The 19,284-nt window shown below is 45.8% G+C and overlaps 3 protein-coding genes across 4 annotated transcripts in view; 1 reads left to right on the top strand and 2 right to left on the bottom strand.

Moving 5' to 3' along the window:
- Nucleotides 1–1,040: 1,040 nt before the first annotated feature.
- LOC141432474 (uncharacterized) lies at nucleotides 1,041–7,515 on the top strand. 2 transcript variants are annotated; one of them, XM_074094055.1, is made up of 4 exons: nucleotides 1,041–1,175; nucleotides 1,254–2,032; nucleotides 4,573–4,644; nucleotides 5,871–6,399. In XM_074094055.1, the coding sequence occupies exons 1-4, from the start codon at nucleotides 1,167–1,169 to the stop codon at nucleotides 5,935–5,937; spliced, it is 927 nt and encodes a 308-aa protein (XP_073950156.1). In that variant the 5' UTR covers nucleotides 1,041–1,166; the 3' UTR covers nucleotides 5,938–6,399. The 2 variants fall into 2 exon arrangements, with proteins under 2 accessions (XP_073950156.1, XP_073950157.1); XM_074094056.1 differs by lacking the exon at nucleotides 5,871–6,399 and adding an exon at nucleotides 7,344–7,515 and having other exon boundaries at nucleotides 1,042–1,175.
- Nucleotides 7,516–7,604: 89 nt separating this feature from the next.
- LOC141432475 (uncharacterized) lies at nucleotides 7,605–9,710 on the bottom strand. The gene is made up of 2 exons (XM_074094057.1): nucleotides 9,309–9,710; nucleotides 7,605–9,013 (listed from the first exon to the last, which is right to left on the bottom strand). Exons 1-2 carry the CDS (start codon nucleotides 9,406–9,408, stop codon nucleotides 8,703–8,705), a joined length of 411 nt encoding a protein of 136 aa, XP_073950158.1. The 5' UTR covers nucleotides 9,409–9,710; the 3' UTR covers nucleotides 7,605–8,702.
- A 242-nt stretch (nucleotides 9,711–9,952) lies between these two features.
- Nucleotides 9,953–19,284, bottom strand: part of LOC141432476 (transcription termination factor 2-like) — a gene marked incomplete in the record, with an annotated part of 75,071 nt that continues 65,739 nt past the window's right edge. Inside the window, 2 exon segments of the mRNA XM_074094058.1 lie at nucleotides 9,953–11,702; nucleotides 15,396–15,553. Of these exon segments, the coding sequence (XP_073950159.1) occupies nucleotides 11,540–11,702; nucleotides 15,396–15,553 (321 nt within the window).

Below are 19,284 nucleotides of genomic sequence, written 5' to 3' on the forward strand. Positions count from 1 at the left end.
GTCAATGCTTACCGCGGCGACTGGACATGAGCGGCGTACATCAAAAACAAACAAGGCTAATTATATGTAACGATTCTGACACTCGCGATCACAATGTAATGACAGTTTTTGTATGCGAAAACTATCATTTGATTGTGATCGCGAGTGTCAGCAACATTACGCAATAGACCCTCAGGTTTAGTAGAACTACCCTTAACATCTCGTTTACCTATAATAATATAACTCAGGCTCCGGTTCTGGTTCCGATAAACTAAATTGAAAACATCTGGTTCCGATAAAACCACATCCGTTACATCCCTCCCTGGTATGTTGAAGGGTGACACTGGGTGACCCTCTTTCCCACATGCCCATAGAAACTGACAGGAGCTTCTAAGGGCGGGTACACGAAAAACAGGGTTGGTGTTTCCATGTCTGTATTATCCGGGCCGGGAAAGAGTTCAGATATTGCAAAATATTCACAAAATTATTCTAATTATAAATAAACCCGCGTAGCTCACCCAAAAACTATGAGACATTTCGGAGACCTCACGCTACACTAGCGCCTCTAGTGACGAATTCATACGCGATAGCCCTCATTTTGCCAGTGTCTAGTAGGTTTTGCCATTGTACGGTAAAAAAAATCTATAAAACGAAATATGAGAGGTAATGGTGGATGAACGATGACAGCGCGACCCCAATGAAATCATGTCTTTGCTCTACGCTCCATAGTTCCCGCGCTTTTTGCAAATGTCACGTGAATTTAAGGAATACCATTCACTGTCAAGGAATAGGGCAAGATTTTTACTGAATGCTTAAAATAATACGCAGTTAAAGTCAAATAATTAATGAATTTCAATCTAAGATTTCAATGTTTTTATGACATTTGATTATTTATATATAATAAAGATTTTTTTTGGGAATAATTCGTTGAAAAATTAAAAACGTATTTTATTTCATGTTGGATCTTCTATAGAAATATTCATGTATTTTTAAGCTTTTGCAACACTGTTATCATGAACAGACCAATCAGCAATCAGCATCAATAACCTCGACGGCGTCATTGTCATTTGTCGTTTCCGCGCCGCCATTTTGTTCCTCAGGTGAAGCTGGCTAGATTAGTGTGTGCCGCGTTTAATATTATTTTGATTATCTTGATAATTAAGGATAGATATAAGAAGTGACACAATATGGTGCCGGTAAGTGTCGTAAATAATGTATTTCTCTAAAATTTTCACGAAAAGATATCGAAATAAGAGTTTTACGTGTTATTTTAGCAAACGAAAGTGTTCATCGGGAGCCTGCCCCAAGGCTCGAAGCCGGAGGAGCTCCGTAAACTGTTCGAACGTTTCGGCGTCGTCACAGAATGCGATATCATGAACCGGTGCGGCTTCGTGCACATGCAGACCGAGGATCAGGCGGCGGCAGCGATCCGGGCCCTCAATAACTCTACGTTCAACGGCGGCGTCATAACGGTGGAGCGTGGTCGCATCAAGGAGCGTGGCCAGCGCGGCGGTGGCGGTGGCGGCGGCCGCGGGGGCATGCGCGGTGGCATGCGCAGCGGCGGCATGGAGCGGCGAGGAGGCGGCGGCGGCGGCCCCATGCGCGCTGGTGGCATGGGCGCCCGCGACGCGCCCTACATGCGTGACTCGCGCGGTATGGGGCCCATGCGCGGGGACATGCGCGGCGGGCCCATGGGCGGCGGCGGCATGGGCATGCGCAACGGCATGGGCGGCGGCGGCGGCAGCTACGACCGCGGCATGGACCGCGGCGGTTACGACGACCGCTACGGCGGGTACGGGGAGGACCGGCGAGGTTTCGCGCTGATGGAAGGCCGCCGCGAATCATACGCACCCGCGTATGACGACCGCCGCTATGGCGAGGAGATGCCCATCTATGAAGAGCGCCGGCCGATGTACGACGAGCGCGACATGATGGACCGCCGGGCGCCCATGCACGCGCGGGCCGCGGTCCCCATGGCGGCGCCCTACGAGCGCGCGCCGCCGCGCTCTGTACCCATGGGCAACGGTGACATGTTCAGCAGGAGATCACCCATGTAAGTTGCACTCTTATTTTAATTCAAGTTACCTACTTGTAGACTCGAAGGAATGTGCATCCAGGCTGGAACATTTTTATTTCAAATGTCATATTGATGTTTTGAAATTTGCCAAACAATAATCATGAAAACTGAGGGCTTCTGTGACACGTTAGTTCAACTAACCTAGTTGGTGCTAATATTCGGAGGTTCTTTTGACAACTTTTGACTTAATGCTGTATGAGTTACATATTTTACAGTACACAAGCAAATTCAATTCACAATTTTACTGTAGTTTCTAAATTACGAGTCATCAACTATATATTACTCATTTCCAACAAACAACATGACTCCGTAATGACAAACATTTATTATCTAATTAACAAGGTAATACTTGAAATATTATAGGTATGTACTACTTATTGACCATTGGGGGAGAAAAGTCCTCAAGTGGCGACCACGAACCGGAAGACGAAGTGTTGGCAGGCCTCCCACCAGGTGGACTGACAACATCGTGAGAGTAGCGGGAAACCGGTGGATTCAAGTGGCAAATTGTCATTCATTGTGGTGTTCAAGGGGGGAGGCCTTTGGCCAGCAGTGGACGTCTTCCGGCTGATGATGATGATGATGATGACTACTTATTTGCAATTTACTTAAAAGATCCCAGAAACATCACAACAATCTGGTTAAACCTAAATGCATTATTTTGCTCAACATATTTTTAGATCTCCTAGTGTCTACTCCATTTAGAGCTACTATTTTTAATTTTAATAAATATGGAATGTTAAAGGTTGTTAATATGGAGGTATTAATTTTTGGATCAGAGTATCTGGTGCTATTTTTATGCTAATACAAAAATTACTAACTAAAATGTAAAAACCAAAGGACTCTTAAACCTAAGCTCATTTTATAATTAGGAGAGTAATTAGAAATGATAAAATTTTAAGGCTCGATTAGAGCTCATGTTCATGATATTACCAGCCATAGCCTAAAAGATGTTTTTTATTTTTGAGTTTTCTAAATTTTCATAAGTAAATAAATATCACGGGACAATTCACACCAATTGACCTAGTCTCAAAGTAAGCTTAGAAAAGCTTGTGTTATCAGTACTAAGCAACGGATAAATATAATTATATAGATATAGATACATACTTAAATACATAGATACATACTTAAACACCCAAGACCCGAGAACAAACATTCATATTTTTCATACAAATATCTGCCCCAGTATGGGAATCGAACCCGAGACCTCAAGCTACATATTCAGGTTCTCTAACCACTAGCCCATCTGGTTGTTTCATATTCCTCAATAGTCAATTTATTATCCTTTTTCAAATTATGAGGACATAGTATAGTAAATTTGGTACAATAAACTGTTTGTTTTCATTAAAAATTACATGGACATTCCGTTTGAATTCCAACTGCCCCCCCCCCTGGAAATTGTATGTTCTACTATATTATGCCCCATTTAAAGCAGAAGCAGGATCCCTTAGCACACTACATATACCTTGTGTTTCATGTAGGTGTCTTTGTGTAGTTTGTATGACAAAACAAGCGCGGGTGATCTGACCTAAAAAATCTGACTTGCCCTCCTCTAGGCCAGAAGCTGGGTACGCCCCTGGTTTGGGCTTTTTAATGTCAAATTGCTGTATTGATTGCAACACTGTATGCTATAAAATTTGCCTTTTCGGCGAAATATGTTTCGCCAAATTTCGCTTAGCAACCAATCTGTCGCCGAAGTTTAATTTGGCAAACCATTCGTTGGCATAACTTTACTCCACATTTTTTTTATTTTGCAACATTTTTATATTGCAAAATTTTACTTCATCACACTTTTATGTGGCAAATAATTACGTAGCAAATGATTGGCTTAGGCGAATAACAAATTGTCAAATAATATTTGGCCAATTTTTATATTGCAAAGTTTTACTTCAAAATTTGTGCGAGCAAGTGAAGCGAGCAAGCAAGACGGTTCGGAGCAGAAGCGACTTGGATAGTTTAGGTTCAGAAATGTTTGGTTTTTTTATAGCAGCCAGGATAACTGCCACTAGGAAAGTAGGTTGTATGCCATTCAATATGTTGCTAAGTTAAGGTATGCCAGTCAATACATTTGACTAAAACATGAATGACATCTTAAAAAAATCACAGGTAATAATTTGCATAATAATAATTTATCAAATCATTAGTTGGGAAATGATATCTGTGCTAAATGTTGAGTTGGGAAATAACATTTCGCCTAAATAAAAATATGGGATAAATAGTTTGGGAGCTAATAATTTGCTAAATAATTTTCGCCGAAACATTGGTAAATAAAATTATATCTGTACTGTGGATATAAAAATATATCTCTCAACGAAGTACATACATTAATTACCACCACCACTGGAATACTGACATGTTAATTTGATTGAGAGTCGATCTTAGCTCTGTTAAGAGTAGATCACACATTTTACTGTCACCATTGTGCCCTCTACTGGCTACATGTGGGTCCCAATGCAGTTGTTCGAGCAGTTATTCCATAGCAACAAAATTTGAATGTTTTTTGGTGGTGATTACAGGCGCGGCGGCGCGGGCGCAGCGGGCGGCTACGAGCGAGACCCGTACGCGCAACAGTACCCGCCCATGGGACGGTGAGTGTCGCGCGGCGCACACCCCGACACCTCGCCGGTCACCAACACTCACACAAACACTACCTTCATTACTCTCGCGTAATATTTAACTGTATTAAGTCAAATTTATAGGTGCTTTTCCATCAATACTGTACTAAGGGTTCCGATAGACAAAAGACAGACTATAGCTGTCAGGAACCTTTTTTTTTAAAGTTGTTCAATCATGAGTCAGTTACTGAGCTAAAGTAACTGATGGCCACTAATAAATAAATTCTGTGAGTTTTTATTTTGGTTAGCTCTGGCGTCGTCAGTTCTGGTCGAAAAGCGCCTTAAAACTGGAAAATATTTAGAATTCTGATCATGGATGCTTGCTTATTCTTGCATAGGCTCAGCCACGGAAAATTTAAATTATCTTTGTTGAGATTAAATTAACTGCCAATCCATACTTAAACTTAACTGAGGGTTACGAAACCCTTCTTAAAATTTGGAAATTTTGCCGAAAATCAGCCCTTTGCTCAGAAGAGAGTAACTTCTGACTTCTGATTTTTCTATGACACTCTTTGAGGTTAGCAACCTTTGTATTAATTATTCTAACTTCATGAATCATTTTATTTTGCGCTGTAAAATACTTTCACATTTTTTTTTAATAATTCCAAAGCCAGAGTGAGTGAATATCCATTATCACAAGCAAAATAATCTAGTGACTCAAGTGTCTATAAAGGAGGAAGTGGAAAAATACTAAAAACAAAATCAACTTATGTTAGTAGTTAACAGTGTTGAGTGCTCGTGATCTGTTTGTTCTGTGATCTCTTTACATTATGAGTCACTTTGTTGTCATCGCTAAAATACCTGCGTGATGACTAATCTTCTCTAAAAATGGATAATTTAAGAATCAAAACATTATTATACTCGACCACTTTTGCAATGCAGCTAAATACGAAATGGGATTAAAATGAAACAAGGTGATTAATTATTTTTATTAATGTACGATAAATTTACAATGTCACGGTCGCATCGCCTTACGTAATCGATATCGTGGGACGCCCCTTAGGTCGTAGTGACGTCGAATCCGTAGTTCAAACGTAACAAATACCTGCCGATCCAACCGCTTCATAGTTCACCTCAACACTAGTAAATTAGAGGCGTAAGGCATAACTCGAGTCGGGCGAGGTCGTTAGTGTTCGCAACTACGAGCTAAGCGGGTCCCTGAGGCGCGGCGCGCACTGAAGGCTGTGTGTTGTATGTAGCGGCGCGGGCGGTGCGACGCGCGGCGCGCGCGACTCCGGCGCGGGCGCAGGCGCGCGGCACTACTAGCGCCGCCACTCCGCCCGATAGCGATAAGCCGTACTTTAATTCGCCGTGACATGAACAAAACAGTATCAATAGTGATGTCTTCCGGAACGGACGCCACCGGCGCCGGCCCGGCCGGCCCGCGCCCGGGCGCGATGACCGTACTAAGTAGGCTGAGATTGTGTACCGTGCAGCGTTATAGACATGTAAGTTTTAATCCGAGTGGAATGCAATTATGTGAATCACTTTATAATTTAATAAATGAGGATAATTTCAAAGCCAACGTTTTAATTTCACCCGTAAAATGTCAATCAGTCGATCCGACCGTTCGGTACATCGTGCGTCAACGGCAAAATCTAAACAGATTTGTATAAATTTCATAGATAGTTTATCTGTATTTGTGATAAATACTTTAAAAAAATGAATTATTGATAGCGGCATTATTTTTAAGTTGTATATTTCCTTTTAATTAAAGTTCATAGAATACATTTTATTTTAATTTACTCCATTTGCCCTTACGATTTCATTTGCATGCCATTCCCGACCGCTCTCCGGCTTTCCCGCTTCTTTGGTTGTGGTACTTTCCTATGTTACAATTTTAGTTTTCTACAGAATTTTATATTCTCCTCAGAGTCGAGGCCAAAAGCCGCGCTTTCTGATCCCCTTGTCTGTAAGAGTTAGTTAGCGAATGCAGTCTGTAGTGGAACGCCCGACACGCGACTACAGAGCAGCCGAGGCAGGAGCCCGACATGCGTTAGGTAGACGGACATGTATCTGCTCGCTCTGTTATCTGTATTCGCCAACATTGTACCTAACGTCGAGCGTCGACACATGCGTGCGTGCGAGTCCTTTCAGATAGTTAGTAGCGGCTTGTCGGCACGCACGACGCCCGTACCCTGCGCTCGGCATACGCCCACTATGCCCGACAAATCTTCACGTTACGGCGTAAACGTTAGGCGGCAACGGCAGAAGACGGCGATGCGATAAGTAACAATCGTAAGTACGGCGTATGGACGCAACCCGTTGACGGCATGTGATAAGTCTTACAAGCAGAGTCATCTTACACTAAACAGCGAATCCTATCGGACCTCGATACTTGCAAATTAATGTTGTCTGCAGCGTGAAAAAACTGCTTCGATGAAACTCTGCTGAAAATTACTAACAGTCTTCAACTAAAAATTTGAAATAGTGAAAAATCGTAAATGGTCCTGATGCTTTTTCACATGAGACGGTTGATTGATATGCAGTCGACTCTGCACACGTCAAATATTCGGTCCGTTCATCACAATCATGAGATACGATGTAGATTCCTGTCTATCGTCTAAATAAAACCGCTATCTCAGCGAACCGATTGCTCATCCGTCAACGAACAGTAAACATCGTTATATTTGCTAATTAACTGGAATCTGATATTATTTTATATTTTACAGGAGTTGGATGCCTGAATGAAGACAACCGTAACTATCGTTGGATCATGAAAATTGATGGTTGCTGATCAATAACTCCGCCGGAGACGAGAGAACAGATTGTCGTTCATCTTGGCCTGATGTAATTCGTCTTTTAACATGACGAGAGAATAAAAATGCATTTATAAAGATAAAATTACTTTTTATTGCATTTCTTATAGTAACCTAAAAAGTAGTTAATATTTTTTCTAGTAAAAGTACATACAGGTACCTAAAATGAGAATCACATTTTCATAGGCATAATTATTTGAAAAGTAAAAATTAAAATAGTTACTTTATCTATCTAGAGAGAGTAGGTAAGTAAATAATCTTTATTGTCAAAACCTAACTATACAAACTAAGAACAAAAAGTGTAACTAGTACAAAGAAAGTTAAACTTAATGCTAGGTTGGGCAATGGAGTCCCAATCTCGGCCACGTGTGCGAGGCACAATCGGCGCTGGTTTTTAGACTGGTCCCTCGAAGAGTGATGAACACCCAGGTTCTACCTTATCAGCGCTTAAGACCGATATTTCCGTCGAGAAACCGAATCACGTACCGGGGTGGAACGTTTTTGGAAACAGTTTCGCTGATTTCTTTGGAAAATTTACCGAGTCTTCAACATGACATTAATAGCATAAAGGTTCCACCCTGGTACAGTCACCAGCACCAATATCTGACACAACAAAGCGTGCATAAATATCTAATACGACTCTTATTACTAGCGCCGGTAGGATGTATCAGATATTTTTGCACGCTTCGCTGTAGCAGATATTAATGCAGGTGACTGTACGTTATATAGTTTCCTCAATTGTACAGTATTATAATAGTGCTCTCATGCCATGACACAAGTAACTAGCTTTACTATTAAGCTAAGCTTTGCATTAAAGAGGTGGAGGTTTCAAACTTTTTTGATATGTAACGTACCGACCGATTCACTCGTATTTCATTTTGTGTAATTTTAAGATGGGAGGAAATTGACTGCAATTAAAAATATCTATATTTTTGTTTAATCGGTCTATTGGGACTGCTTTAGGTAGATTGAACATGAACGGCGAAAATGCAATGACCAAAATAAAAAACTAACCATAGGCAAGTCTGTGATAGTGACAACAAAATGTGGGATGTACCTACCTGCGCTAATAACACACAATTATGGAGGCTACACCCTTAACGTAGGACAGTTCCGAATAGAAACGCCGAGGTGCCTCTTCTTCAACGTGGCAATATTTAGTATGTATAAATTTAGTACCACATGTCTACTTTATTGCCGTACTCTATCCTAAACGGCTCAAATTCATCAATACTCTGACTGGTTCGAACATAATTTAGGTATCAGTCAATGTCATCTCAACGAGTCCAAAAATAGCGTAGCATTATTAACCGCCTTTAACAATTTCACTACTTTCAAGTGGATAGATCTTTTAATAAATTCAGCTACATTATAGTTTGTAATGGTCCCGCACTCGCTCAGCGTGCAGTTGAAAATCTCCAGCAGCCGCGCCGTGACTTTCTCTGGCACGTTGTGATGCACGGCTTTGGGCGCGATCCTCTTCGCTTTTTTGTACAAATTCTCAGCCGCGGCAGTCAAGTTGAATGATACGATCTCGCTGCCTCTCTTGACATCGTTTCGTGACATGCGGCAGAATAAATAACCTGGAAAACGTTCAAGATGAGGTAATTGTTGACGGAATGCTAATAAACTGTGAGATACTGCGAATAAAGTTCCGTTTTCACCGTCCGCGCCCGGCCTCTGTCAGTTTAATGGAGTTATGCGCGGTCGAACGGCATGTTCCTGGGCTGTATAAATCACTCGGCAAGGTTATCATATTGTTAAACAAACACAAACTTCGGATAAATACTCCGATGGGACGATCACACTAAATGCTTGGCGGCCGTTTTTCACAACAGTTTGTTAGTAAATATTTTGACAAATAAATGTTTTGCCGACCTCCGACCACACAGACGGCCCCGACAAGGAAAACGATGGTGGCGCAGAGGCGCTTGGTGGCGGGCGAGGCGGCGGAGCCCCGGGCGCGCTCGCCGCTCATGGCGCTGGCGCTGGCGGCGGGAGAGCGGACGCTGCGCGCGCGCACGATCCGTGCAATGCCGATATTTCGGTAGCTTTGGGCGTTCCCGCAAAATGGCCGTGAATCTTAACTTTTTATTTTTAGACGGCAGTCTCACGTTGTGTCTGCGGGTGTTAATGACCGTCCATCATTTTCTTACCGAAGCGTCTCTTTTTTTTTATGGGCAGTGTGGTACATTCACGAATGTAATTGGAAAGAAAAGTTATTGTGTTAAAGAAAAATTTTAGTAAGTAAATTTTTGCTCACTAGGTACTTTTGGTTGACTGTACTTGCAACGTCATAAATTCTACATATACAATAGCAAATTTTTCAACTTCACCTCTGGTAGTTGGTGGAAATAATGCGACTTGCTAGATAAATAATACCAAATTTCGTTTAAGTTGGTTCAGTAGTTTGATGCGTGAAGAGGTAACAGACAGACAGTTACTTTGAAAATTTAAACGAAGTTAATAAAGGGTTGCAAAAATACAAAATAATGAGAAATCGTGGCAAAATTAAACAAACATTAACAAATATTATTTTATTGTAATATATCATAAACAAACGCAAATTACAATTAAAATCTAAGAATGTCGAGTATTTATAAAAATAATATATCATAATTCGCATTTCTCCATTAAATATACCATAAACACATCAGTCAAAACATCTCAAGTATTAAAAACATTGCGCGAGAATTGACTAAAGAAAAGGAAGATTTAAGTACCTACAGTACAGGTTCCGACGCCTGCCGCCACGTGCAAATCGAAAGAACTAGGTAGTACCGAAAATCTGCATACTACTTGAACTCATTGTTACGAAGACACGTCGGGGCAGATGAGACAACCTGTTGCTACTATAACCATCCCTCTATCCTCTAAGCTCTTTGAAAGTAATCTGTACACAAGTTTACGCAAATTGAAGATTTTTTTACTACATTAATCACTCAAAATCAGATGATTTAGATGAACTTAAGTTTATAACCATTTATGGGCTTTCCTGTAGGTACACAATTATGATGTTGTGTTTAAACCCATGTTTAACCGCATGTGCTTATTGTTAATGTGGCCAGCTAGCTCAATCATATACTTAAGTTATAAGAATATACCTAATTTTCTACAAATCATATAACCTCTCTATAAAATGCATATCTATGTGTGGGTGACCCAGCGGTCTCTGAAACTATTGCAAAAACTTTTAAATTCAACTAGCTTTACAAAATTAGTTCCTCATTAATAAAGAACTTTTATTTTTCACTGCCATGCGTTTTTCGTCACGGAAAACTAACAAATTCCACTGAACGGAAAAATGGTTGAAAATTCTTTGGAACTTATTCACTTTTAATTTGGTCCCAGTTACAAATACAAACAGAAGACTAAAGCTTGCTGTATATCTGCCTGACTTGTCGTGACGAGTCGAAAAGTATCGATTTCATACAATTATTATAAGAGAGAAAGAGACACAACATAAGCCATCACAATACATTGCGTCATACAAACAATTCTCACCATATTACACGAATGAAACGGATACCGTTCCGACGCGTCACTATATGACACATCAAACCAAAATAACTTGACATCAAGTTTAAGGAATTTTCTAAAATCCACCTTGGTTTTTATCTACAATTTGGATTTTCAGTTTCCTACACATTGAGGCTGAAACTTACGAGACGTGCCAGTTTGTACAGAAGTTGTCATGTCCATAGAAATACACATCTTTCACTTATACATTGCGATATCCTATTTCTACATTCGCCATTGCCACAGTCATGAAAATAAATAGGTAATTGAAGCATAATCGCCGCTAACAGGTGACCAACATTTTGTATGGACAACATTATATTAAAAGTTTAGATAGTAAAATCATATACTTAGGTAATGATTTATTTTTGCGTGTTGTTCTGGTTGCCATCCCAGACGACACGCCGTGGCAACACGTATTTTCAAAAAAGTCACTATTGGCACTTCCGCTCCCCATTTACTTAAGATTTGTGCGCAAACTCGCCTTGTACTAAGTGCAAACCTCGAACTTCGTATCTTGCCGTCCCGCTGGCGCTTATATTATTTATTAATACGAGAGTGAAAGGGACGGTATGATACGAACTTCCCCGTTACTCTTGGACGGGCCCCATGTTGAAAAGCAGCTTAAGGTCTTCTATACTGAGCTTGGAGGCGCTGGTGTGTCGCGCGCCGGTCAGCACGTTCTCTGCCAGCTCTAACTTGGCGTCCTGCAACTTCCGGATGCTTTGCTCCACCGTGTCCACGCACATGAACCTGGAAACGACAACCGTTTAAGATCCGACATCAGGGATAATCTTTAGAGCGGGTCCATATCGGCTTGCGTAACTGTTGAAAGGCAGAATGTATTGTTTGTAATAATACTTTTTTCTCTGAATCCAAGAATTGTTATAAAACTTACGACAAACAATAATTCGGTCAAATATTACATTAGGTCTTGCGAACACTATGTGGACTGGCGCGCCCCTTCAGGGCCACAAATTTCGGACCGAGGTCCGGATCCGAACCGCCGAACTATTTTGTGCGGGACTTAAATAAACAGTAATATTATTTACTGATTACGTAATTTAATAATATGATTAATACCTAATAATATAACATAACAAATAATAATAACATGAATCCCGCGCTTGTTTTGTTACCGCCAATTTCACAACGGACGAGCGAAGTATAGGTAACAATCTTAAGTAAATGACCAGCTGTTGTATGTAGTAGTAACGTGTCCGTATAGATAAGTCGACGTTCAAAAAACAGTCTCATGATTCTGTGCACTATTAATACAACAGATATGACGTTTCTATCGCGATCAATCAAATGACATTTTGTATGCAATGTCATTTGATTGCAATCAGCTCAGAAACTTACATACACTCAGGTCATTTACTTAAGTTTCACCTATAGCAAGCATTAATTACTTTTGTACAACATTTGAAGAAATAAACTAGAAAAGAACCGCGATTATAATTTTATTTTAAAAACCGGACCAAAATACCACAAACGGGGCTTACACACACGAGCAATATTTACCTCGACGTTTCGACCACATTACAGTGGCCGTGGTTACGAGTAGATTGAAGTGTGGGGTGTTGTAATGTGGTCGAAACGTCGAGGTAAACATTATAAGCCGCGTGATAAGCCCCTTTTGTGGTATTTTGACTATGAGTGAAAATCACAAAAGTTTAAAACGTTATAAAACCGGAAAAGTAATTGAACTAATTGGTGACCCCTGCTTTAGAGTCTCCGCAAGAAAGAACTCCTCAATGGTTACTAGCACAGCACTAAAACTTGAAATTTACGTTCAGCTATGAGGATAACACATTTACAAGCTGTTTCACCACCCATTGACTAATTTTATTTAACGGATAAATGTGATGCTGTCTCCGTCTATTCGAACAAAACAAACAGAGACTTTATCACATTTATCCGTCAGATAAATTTAATCAATGGATGGTGAAACGGGGGTTTAATTTCATATCATACACATGACTTGATGAGAGATGATAAATATACTAGAAAGTTGAAAATAAATTAAAAATAACAAAACATTTTTAAAAACAAGCTTTTACTTGAATGCTCTAGAAAGAAGAAAATAAACTTTATGTCGCCCAAACCCATTGATTCATTACATTACACAATTACGAGTACATGATATAAAGCTAAAAAAATAATTAAATATCACGGGACAATTCACACCAATTGACCTAGTCCCAAAGTAAGCTTAGCAAAGCTTGTGTTATGGGTACTAAGCAACGGTTATTATAATTATATAGATAGATACATACTTAAATACATATTAAACACCCAAGACCCGAGAACAAACATTCGTATTTTTCATACAAATATCTGCCCCGAAACGGGAATCGAACCCGGGACCTCAAGCTTCGTAGTCAGGTTCTCTAACCACTAGGCCATCTGGTCGTCTAAAGCTTGGCACTAGCTTTGCAAAAACAAAGTTTCTGCATACGTACTAGTACACAGACAAGTAAATATCGCGACAAAGTCATTATAATTAGCCTGGCGATTCTGACGAATCATATTCTAGTTGCAATTGAAACATTTTCCGTCTAATCTCGGTCAGCACAAACATTGCCAAGAAACCTTGCAGAATGTTAATGTTACTTCGTCACGGCCCGAGCTTTATAGCGCTACTACGCAGCTCGCCAAATACTTGCATTTTGCGGGAAAATGGTTGGCAGAGATCGAATGGGAACTCACACTTAAGCTTCCACGCAGTATAATTAAGTACGTAATCTAAACAAAATAACAAATTCAATCCAGATTGATGGTGTAGCATAGTGGAGGCGGCAGGTACGGCAATTTTTCAAAAACAGTACCTATTAAAAATAATTAGGATTTAAATTATGTTTTTTGAACGCCACGATCGGCCACAGATGACAAAAAAAATAATCGGAAAATCGTTTCATAGGCCCCACGAAATGCCGACATGGCGCCTATTGCCGCCTATGGCACGATTTTCAGCTGTCGTGTTTTGCCAACTGTGGCGTTCAAAAGGCGTAACATAATATACTGTTTACCCCGGGAAACTGCAAAGATCCCGTGGAATTCAGACAAAATTGCGGGAAACAGCTAGTTATATAAATACATTAAACACACTTTTTTCAGACGAGTTCCTCGGTTAATTCATGAACAATTGTTTGATATTGACCCATTTGCGAGTTCGCTTGTTACTCTCAAGAAATTGGTCAGGCAAAATTTTGTATAATGTTATTATCAACATTATCTTTCACCAAACCTAGTTTTGGTGAATTTTAATTTATTTAAGTACTCACATTAGTTTTAAATAACTTTTAGTACCTATGAATACTTATGAACCTCGAGGTCTTCATATTGTTTTTGGTTTACCTGTATACTCATTATTGTATGACTGAATGTGTACTTAAAATAAACTCCTAAATCAAAAGTGGACAAAAAAAGATGTTCATCAGAGATAAAATAACAGGTCCAACTTTCGTCCACCCTGATTACACTAATAATTGCGTAGGCGAGAGAGCAAATTCTGTGCTTTGTTTGACAATCACATACTTGTATATACTGTGGCTCCGCCTTGTGTCCGGGCAACCGGATGTTTGCGTCAGGGGAACGCAAACGGCTATTTCCGACAAGGAATTACTGTTCGTGTCGATCACGGAAAGCTTTGCTCAGCTGTCGACGCATGATTTCTTAAAGCATTATGTGTTGAATGAAAATTGTTTTCTGCTTACGATATTTGCCAGAAATTGTGTACAGTCGCTATCATAAATATCGGAGCTGCCTAGGTGCTCATAAAACCTAGACATGACCATATTGTCGATCCAATCTAATATCGTATGGGACTGTACCTACTTAATTTTAGTTTTTTTTTATATTAGCTCTATTTCTTGTTTATGTCAAGGCTGGGTAGGATTGCCAAGCGCCCCATAAGCCGCGTCCTTTGTGTTGTGAAAATCTACGAAAATAGTTTCTGTTGTTTAAAGTTGACAACGCGAATTACTTTTGTTATTATTTTTAACCAAAATGGAGACCTTTTATTGGCATGAAGTAAAAAAACTGCCGAAGAAAATTCGAAGATGAGTAGTGTATGTCTGTCTGTCGGACGTTAGTCTCTATAGGCGGAAGCGCCCACGCCGCGGGCGACGGGAATTTTGTCAATGGCGTTGCATTTCTCCGCCGTGTATAAGTATTTATTTTAATAAGGTGACTGGTGACTGTCGATTTGGCACGGCTTGCTATACAGTCGACGGAAGATTCATTTTAATTTTAATGTTTATTTTTTGTCTACGGATTCATAAGTGAAAGTCTTTTACTAGATCCACGCATTAAATACAAAATACTCGAGCGGCCTGTGCTGCCCGACGCGTTACACTCGGTCCTGCGTCTGCTGCTCCAGCTGCGGGTTCCAGTGTGTGCGTGTACTGTACCCGCGCTGGCAGTGGCAGTGTGTGCGTGTACCTGTACACGTGCACGGGCCTGTGCTGGCCGACGCGGTACACGCGGTCCTGCGCCTGCTGCTCGAGCTGCGGGTTCCAGTGCGGGTCCAGCAGCAGCAGGTGGTTGGCGCCGCACAGGTTCAGCCCCACGCCGCCCGCGCACAGAGACAGCAGCATTACCTACACAACAAATAACAACAATCAAAATACAAAATATCAAACATTACAAATATTTGTTTGTGCCCGAAATGGTCCCGCCTCAGCATTAAATGCGGACCCCTCGGCTGGAGGAGCCAGCGCGGGTCTTCCGGCGAGACCATTTTAGACGAAATAATTACTTAGGGAAGTCAGTGGGCTGCAAGCTATGGAGTACATTGAGTAAACAGCAGGGTAGGCAGCGCTAGTGCTGGTGCTGGTGGCGCAAACTACCACCTGCCTAACCTGGAAACCACCCAATACACATCAACAGCACAATACAAATAATAGGCAGTAGATTGACTAGATTACTAGCGCCCGAACTGACGCACGCATACAGCCAAGCGTCATTTACACGGCCACTAACCAATCTTCGCAACTACGCAGTGCCACGCCGCGCGCCGCGCAGTTCGGTCGCTGGTCGAGTGCTGTGCCGGGCCGCCCACTCTATTCGCCCCCGTTTCGATTCCGTAACGTGGCTGTAGCGTTCGGTATTACAATATTTATAATGGCGGCGTTACGGAGAATGAGATTTTTTTTATGTGATAAAATTCAACATGTCGTTTCGAGCTTGCCGCAATAGACGACATTTTTGTTCTAATACCACCTTATAATTTTATTAATAATTGAAAAATCATAAAATTAACATATGCTTTATTCCTACACCTAAAACTACACATATACAAAATCTACAAAATATCTGTTTTGCCTTTTGTAGTCGCCAACCCTAGCGCTCCGCCCAGCCGTGGGTATAAATTTCAAGAATACGGCTGAGTCAATAAATATTCTACTGTCAAATACTGGCTATTTCAAGTTACAATCTATTACTGGCTATTAGTTGTATTGTGGCAACAGATTGTCCTTGTCCGTGTCCCTGTTCCGTACGTACCCTAACGCCGGAGGCGGGGTTGTTGAGGTCCGCGACGAGGGCGGCGCGCGCGGGCACGGGCACGGCGCCGCTGAGCGTGGCGCTGCGCACGCGCGCCGCCGGCAGCTCGCAACAGAGTGTCCCTGTCCGTACCCCGTACTCCGTACGTACCCTAACGCCGGAGGCGGGGTTGTTGAGGTCCGCGACGAGGGCGGCGCGCGCGGGCACGGGCACGGCGCCGCTGAGCGTGGCGCTGCGCACGCGCGCCGCCGGCAGCTCGCAACAGAGTGTCCCTGTCCGTACTCCGTACGTACCCTAACGCCGGAGGCGGGGTTGTTGAGGTCCGCGACGAGGGCGGCGCGCGCGGGCACGGGCACGGCGCCGCTGAGCGTGGCGCTGCGCACGCGCGCCGCCGGCAGCTCGCAACAGAGTGTCCCTGTCCGTACTCCGTACGTACCCTAACGCCGGAGGCGGGGTTGTTGAGGTCCGCGACGAGGGCGGCGCGCGCGGGCACGGGCACGGCGCCGCTGAGCGTGGCGCTGCGCACGCGCGCCGCCGGCAGCTCGCAACAGAGTGTCCCTGTCCGTACTCCGTACTCCGTACGTACCCTAACGCCGGAGGCGGGGTTGTTGAGGTCCGCGACGAGGGCGGCGCGCGCGGGCACGGGCACGGCGCCGCTGAGCGTGGCGCTGCGCACGCGCGCCGCCGGCAGCTCGCAACAGAGTGTCCCTGTCCGTACTCCGTACGTACCCTAACGCCGGAGGCGGGTTGTTGAGGTCCGCGACGAGGGCGGCGCGCGCGGGCACGGGCACGGCGCCGCTGAGCGTGGCGCTGCGCACGCGCGCCGCCGGCAGCTCGCAACAGAGTGTCCCTGTCCGTACTCCGTACGTACCCTAACGCCGGAGGCGGGGTTGTTGAGGTCCGCGACGAGGGCGGCGCGCGCGGGCACGGGCACGGCGCCGCTGAGCGTGGCGCTGCGCACGCGCGCCGCCGGCAGCTCGCAACAGAGTGTCCCTGTCCGTACTCCGTACGTACCCTAACGCCGGAGGCGGGGTTGTTGAGGTCCGCGACGAGGGCGGCGCGCGCGGGCACGGGCACGGCGCCGCTGAGCGTGGCGCTGCGCACGCGCGCCGCCGGCAGCTCGCAACAGAGTGTCCCTGTCCGTACTCCGTACGTACCCTAACGCCGGAGGCGGGGTTGTTGAGGTCCGCGACGAGGGCGGCGCGCGCGGGCACGGGCACGGCGCCGCTGAGCGTGGCGCTGCGCACGCGCGCCGCCGGCAGCTCGCAACAGAGTGTCCCTGTCCGTACTCCGTACGTACCCTAACGCCGGAGGCGGGGTGTTGAGGTCCGCGACGAGGGCGGCGCGCGCGGGCACGGGCACGGCGCCGCTGAGCGTGGCGCTGCGCACGCGCGCCGCCGGCAGCTCGCAACAGAGTGTCCCTGTCCGTACTCCGTACGTACCCTAACGCCGGAGGCGGGGTTGTTGAGGTCCGCGACGAGGGCGGCGCGCGCGGGCACGGGCACGGCGCCGCTGAGCGTGGCGCTGCGCACGCGCGCCGCCGGCAGCTCGCAACAGAGTGTCCCTGTCCGTACTCCGTACGTACCCTAACGCCGGAGGCGGGGTTGTTGAGGTCCGCGACGAGGGCGGCGCGCGCGGGCACGGGCACGGCGCCGCTGAGCGTGGCGCTGCGCACGCGCGCCGCCGGCAGCTCGCAACAGAGTGTCCCTGTCCGTACTCCGTACGTACCCTAACGCCGGAGGCGGGGTTGTTGAGGTCCGCGACGAGGGCGGCGCGCGCGGGCACGGGCACGGCGCCGCTGAGCGTGGCGCTGCGCACGCGCGCCGCCGGCAGCTCGCAACAGAGTGTCCCTGTCCGTACTCCGTACGTACCCTAACGCCGGAGGCGGGGTTGTTGAGGTCCGCGACGAGGGCGGCGCGCGCGGGCACGGGCACGGCGCCGCTGAGCGTGGCGCTGCGCACGCGCGCCGCCGGCAGCTCGCAACAGAGTGTCCCTGTCCGTACTCCGTACTCCGTACGTACCCTAACGCCGGAGGCGGGGTTGTTGAGGTCCGCGACGAGGGCGGCGCGCGCGGGCACGGGCACGGCGCCGCTGAGCGTGGCGCTGCGCACGCGCGCCGCCGGCAGCTCGCAACAGAGTGTCCCTGTCCGTACTCCGTACGTACCCTAACGCCGGAGGCGGGTTGTTGAGGTCCGCGACGAGGGCGGCGCGCGCGGGCACGGGCACGGCGCCGCTGAGCGTGGCGCTGCGCACGCGCGCCGCCGGCAGCTCGCAACAGAGTGTCCCTGTCCGTACTCCGTACGTACCCTAACGCCGGAGGCGGGGTTGTTGAGGTCCGCGACGAGGGCGGCGCGCGCGGGCACGGGCACGGCGCCGCTGAGCGTGGCGCTGCGCACGCGCGCCGCCGGCAGCTCGCAACAGAGTGTCCCTGTCCGTACTCCGTACGTACCCTAACGCCGGAGGCGGGTTGTTGAGGTCCGCGACGAGGGCGGCGCGCGCGGGCACGGGCACGGCGCCGCTGAGCGTGGCGCTGCGCACGCGCGCCGCCGGCAGCTCGCAACAGAGTGTCCCTGTCCGTACTCCGTACGTACCCTAACGCCGGAGGCGGTTGTTGAGGTCCGCGACGAGGGCGGCGCGCGCGGGCACGGGCACGGCGCCGCTGAGCGTGGCGCTGCGCACGCGCGCCGCCGGCAGCTCGCAACAGAGTGTCCTGTCCGTACTCCGTACGGTACCCTAACGCCGGAGCGGGTTGTTGAGGTCCGCGACGAGGGCGCGCCGCGCGCCCGGGCACGGGCACGAGCGCCGCTGAGCGTGGCGCTGCGCACGC

This window comes from Choristoneura fumiferana, chromosome 11 (assembly GCF_025370935.1).
Source record: "Choristoneura fumiferana chromosome 11, NRCan_CFum_1, whole genome shotgun sequence".
NCBI classification, from domain to species: domain Eukaryota; kingdom Metazoa; phylum Arthropoda; class Insecta; order Lepidoptera; family Tortricidae; genus Choristoneura; species Choristoneura fumiferana.

Bases quoted from the DNA above. Each gene is read 5' to 3' on its own strand.
- LOC141432474 (XM_074094055.1), top strand. The intron at 2,033-4,572 runs GTAAGTTGCACT...TGGTGATTACAG, and splicing joins TTCAGCAGGAGATCACCCAT to GCGCGGCGGCGCGGGCGCAG. The intron at 4,645-5,870 runs GTGAGTGTCGCG...TGTTGTATGTAG, and splicing joins CAGTACCCGCCCATGGGACG to CGGCGCGGGCGGTGCGACGC.
- LOC141432475 (XM_074094057.1), bottom strand. From the start codon at position 9,408: ATGAGCGGCGAGCGCGCCCGGGGCTCCGCCGCCTCGCCCGCCACCAAG. The intron at 9,014-9,308 runs GTCGGCAAAACA...AACGTTTTCCAG, and splicing joins GGCCGTCTGTGTGGTCGGAG to GTTATTTATTCTGCCGCATG.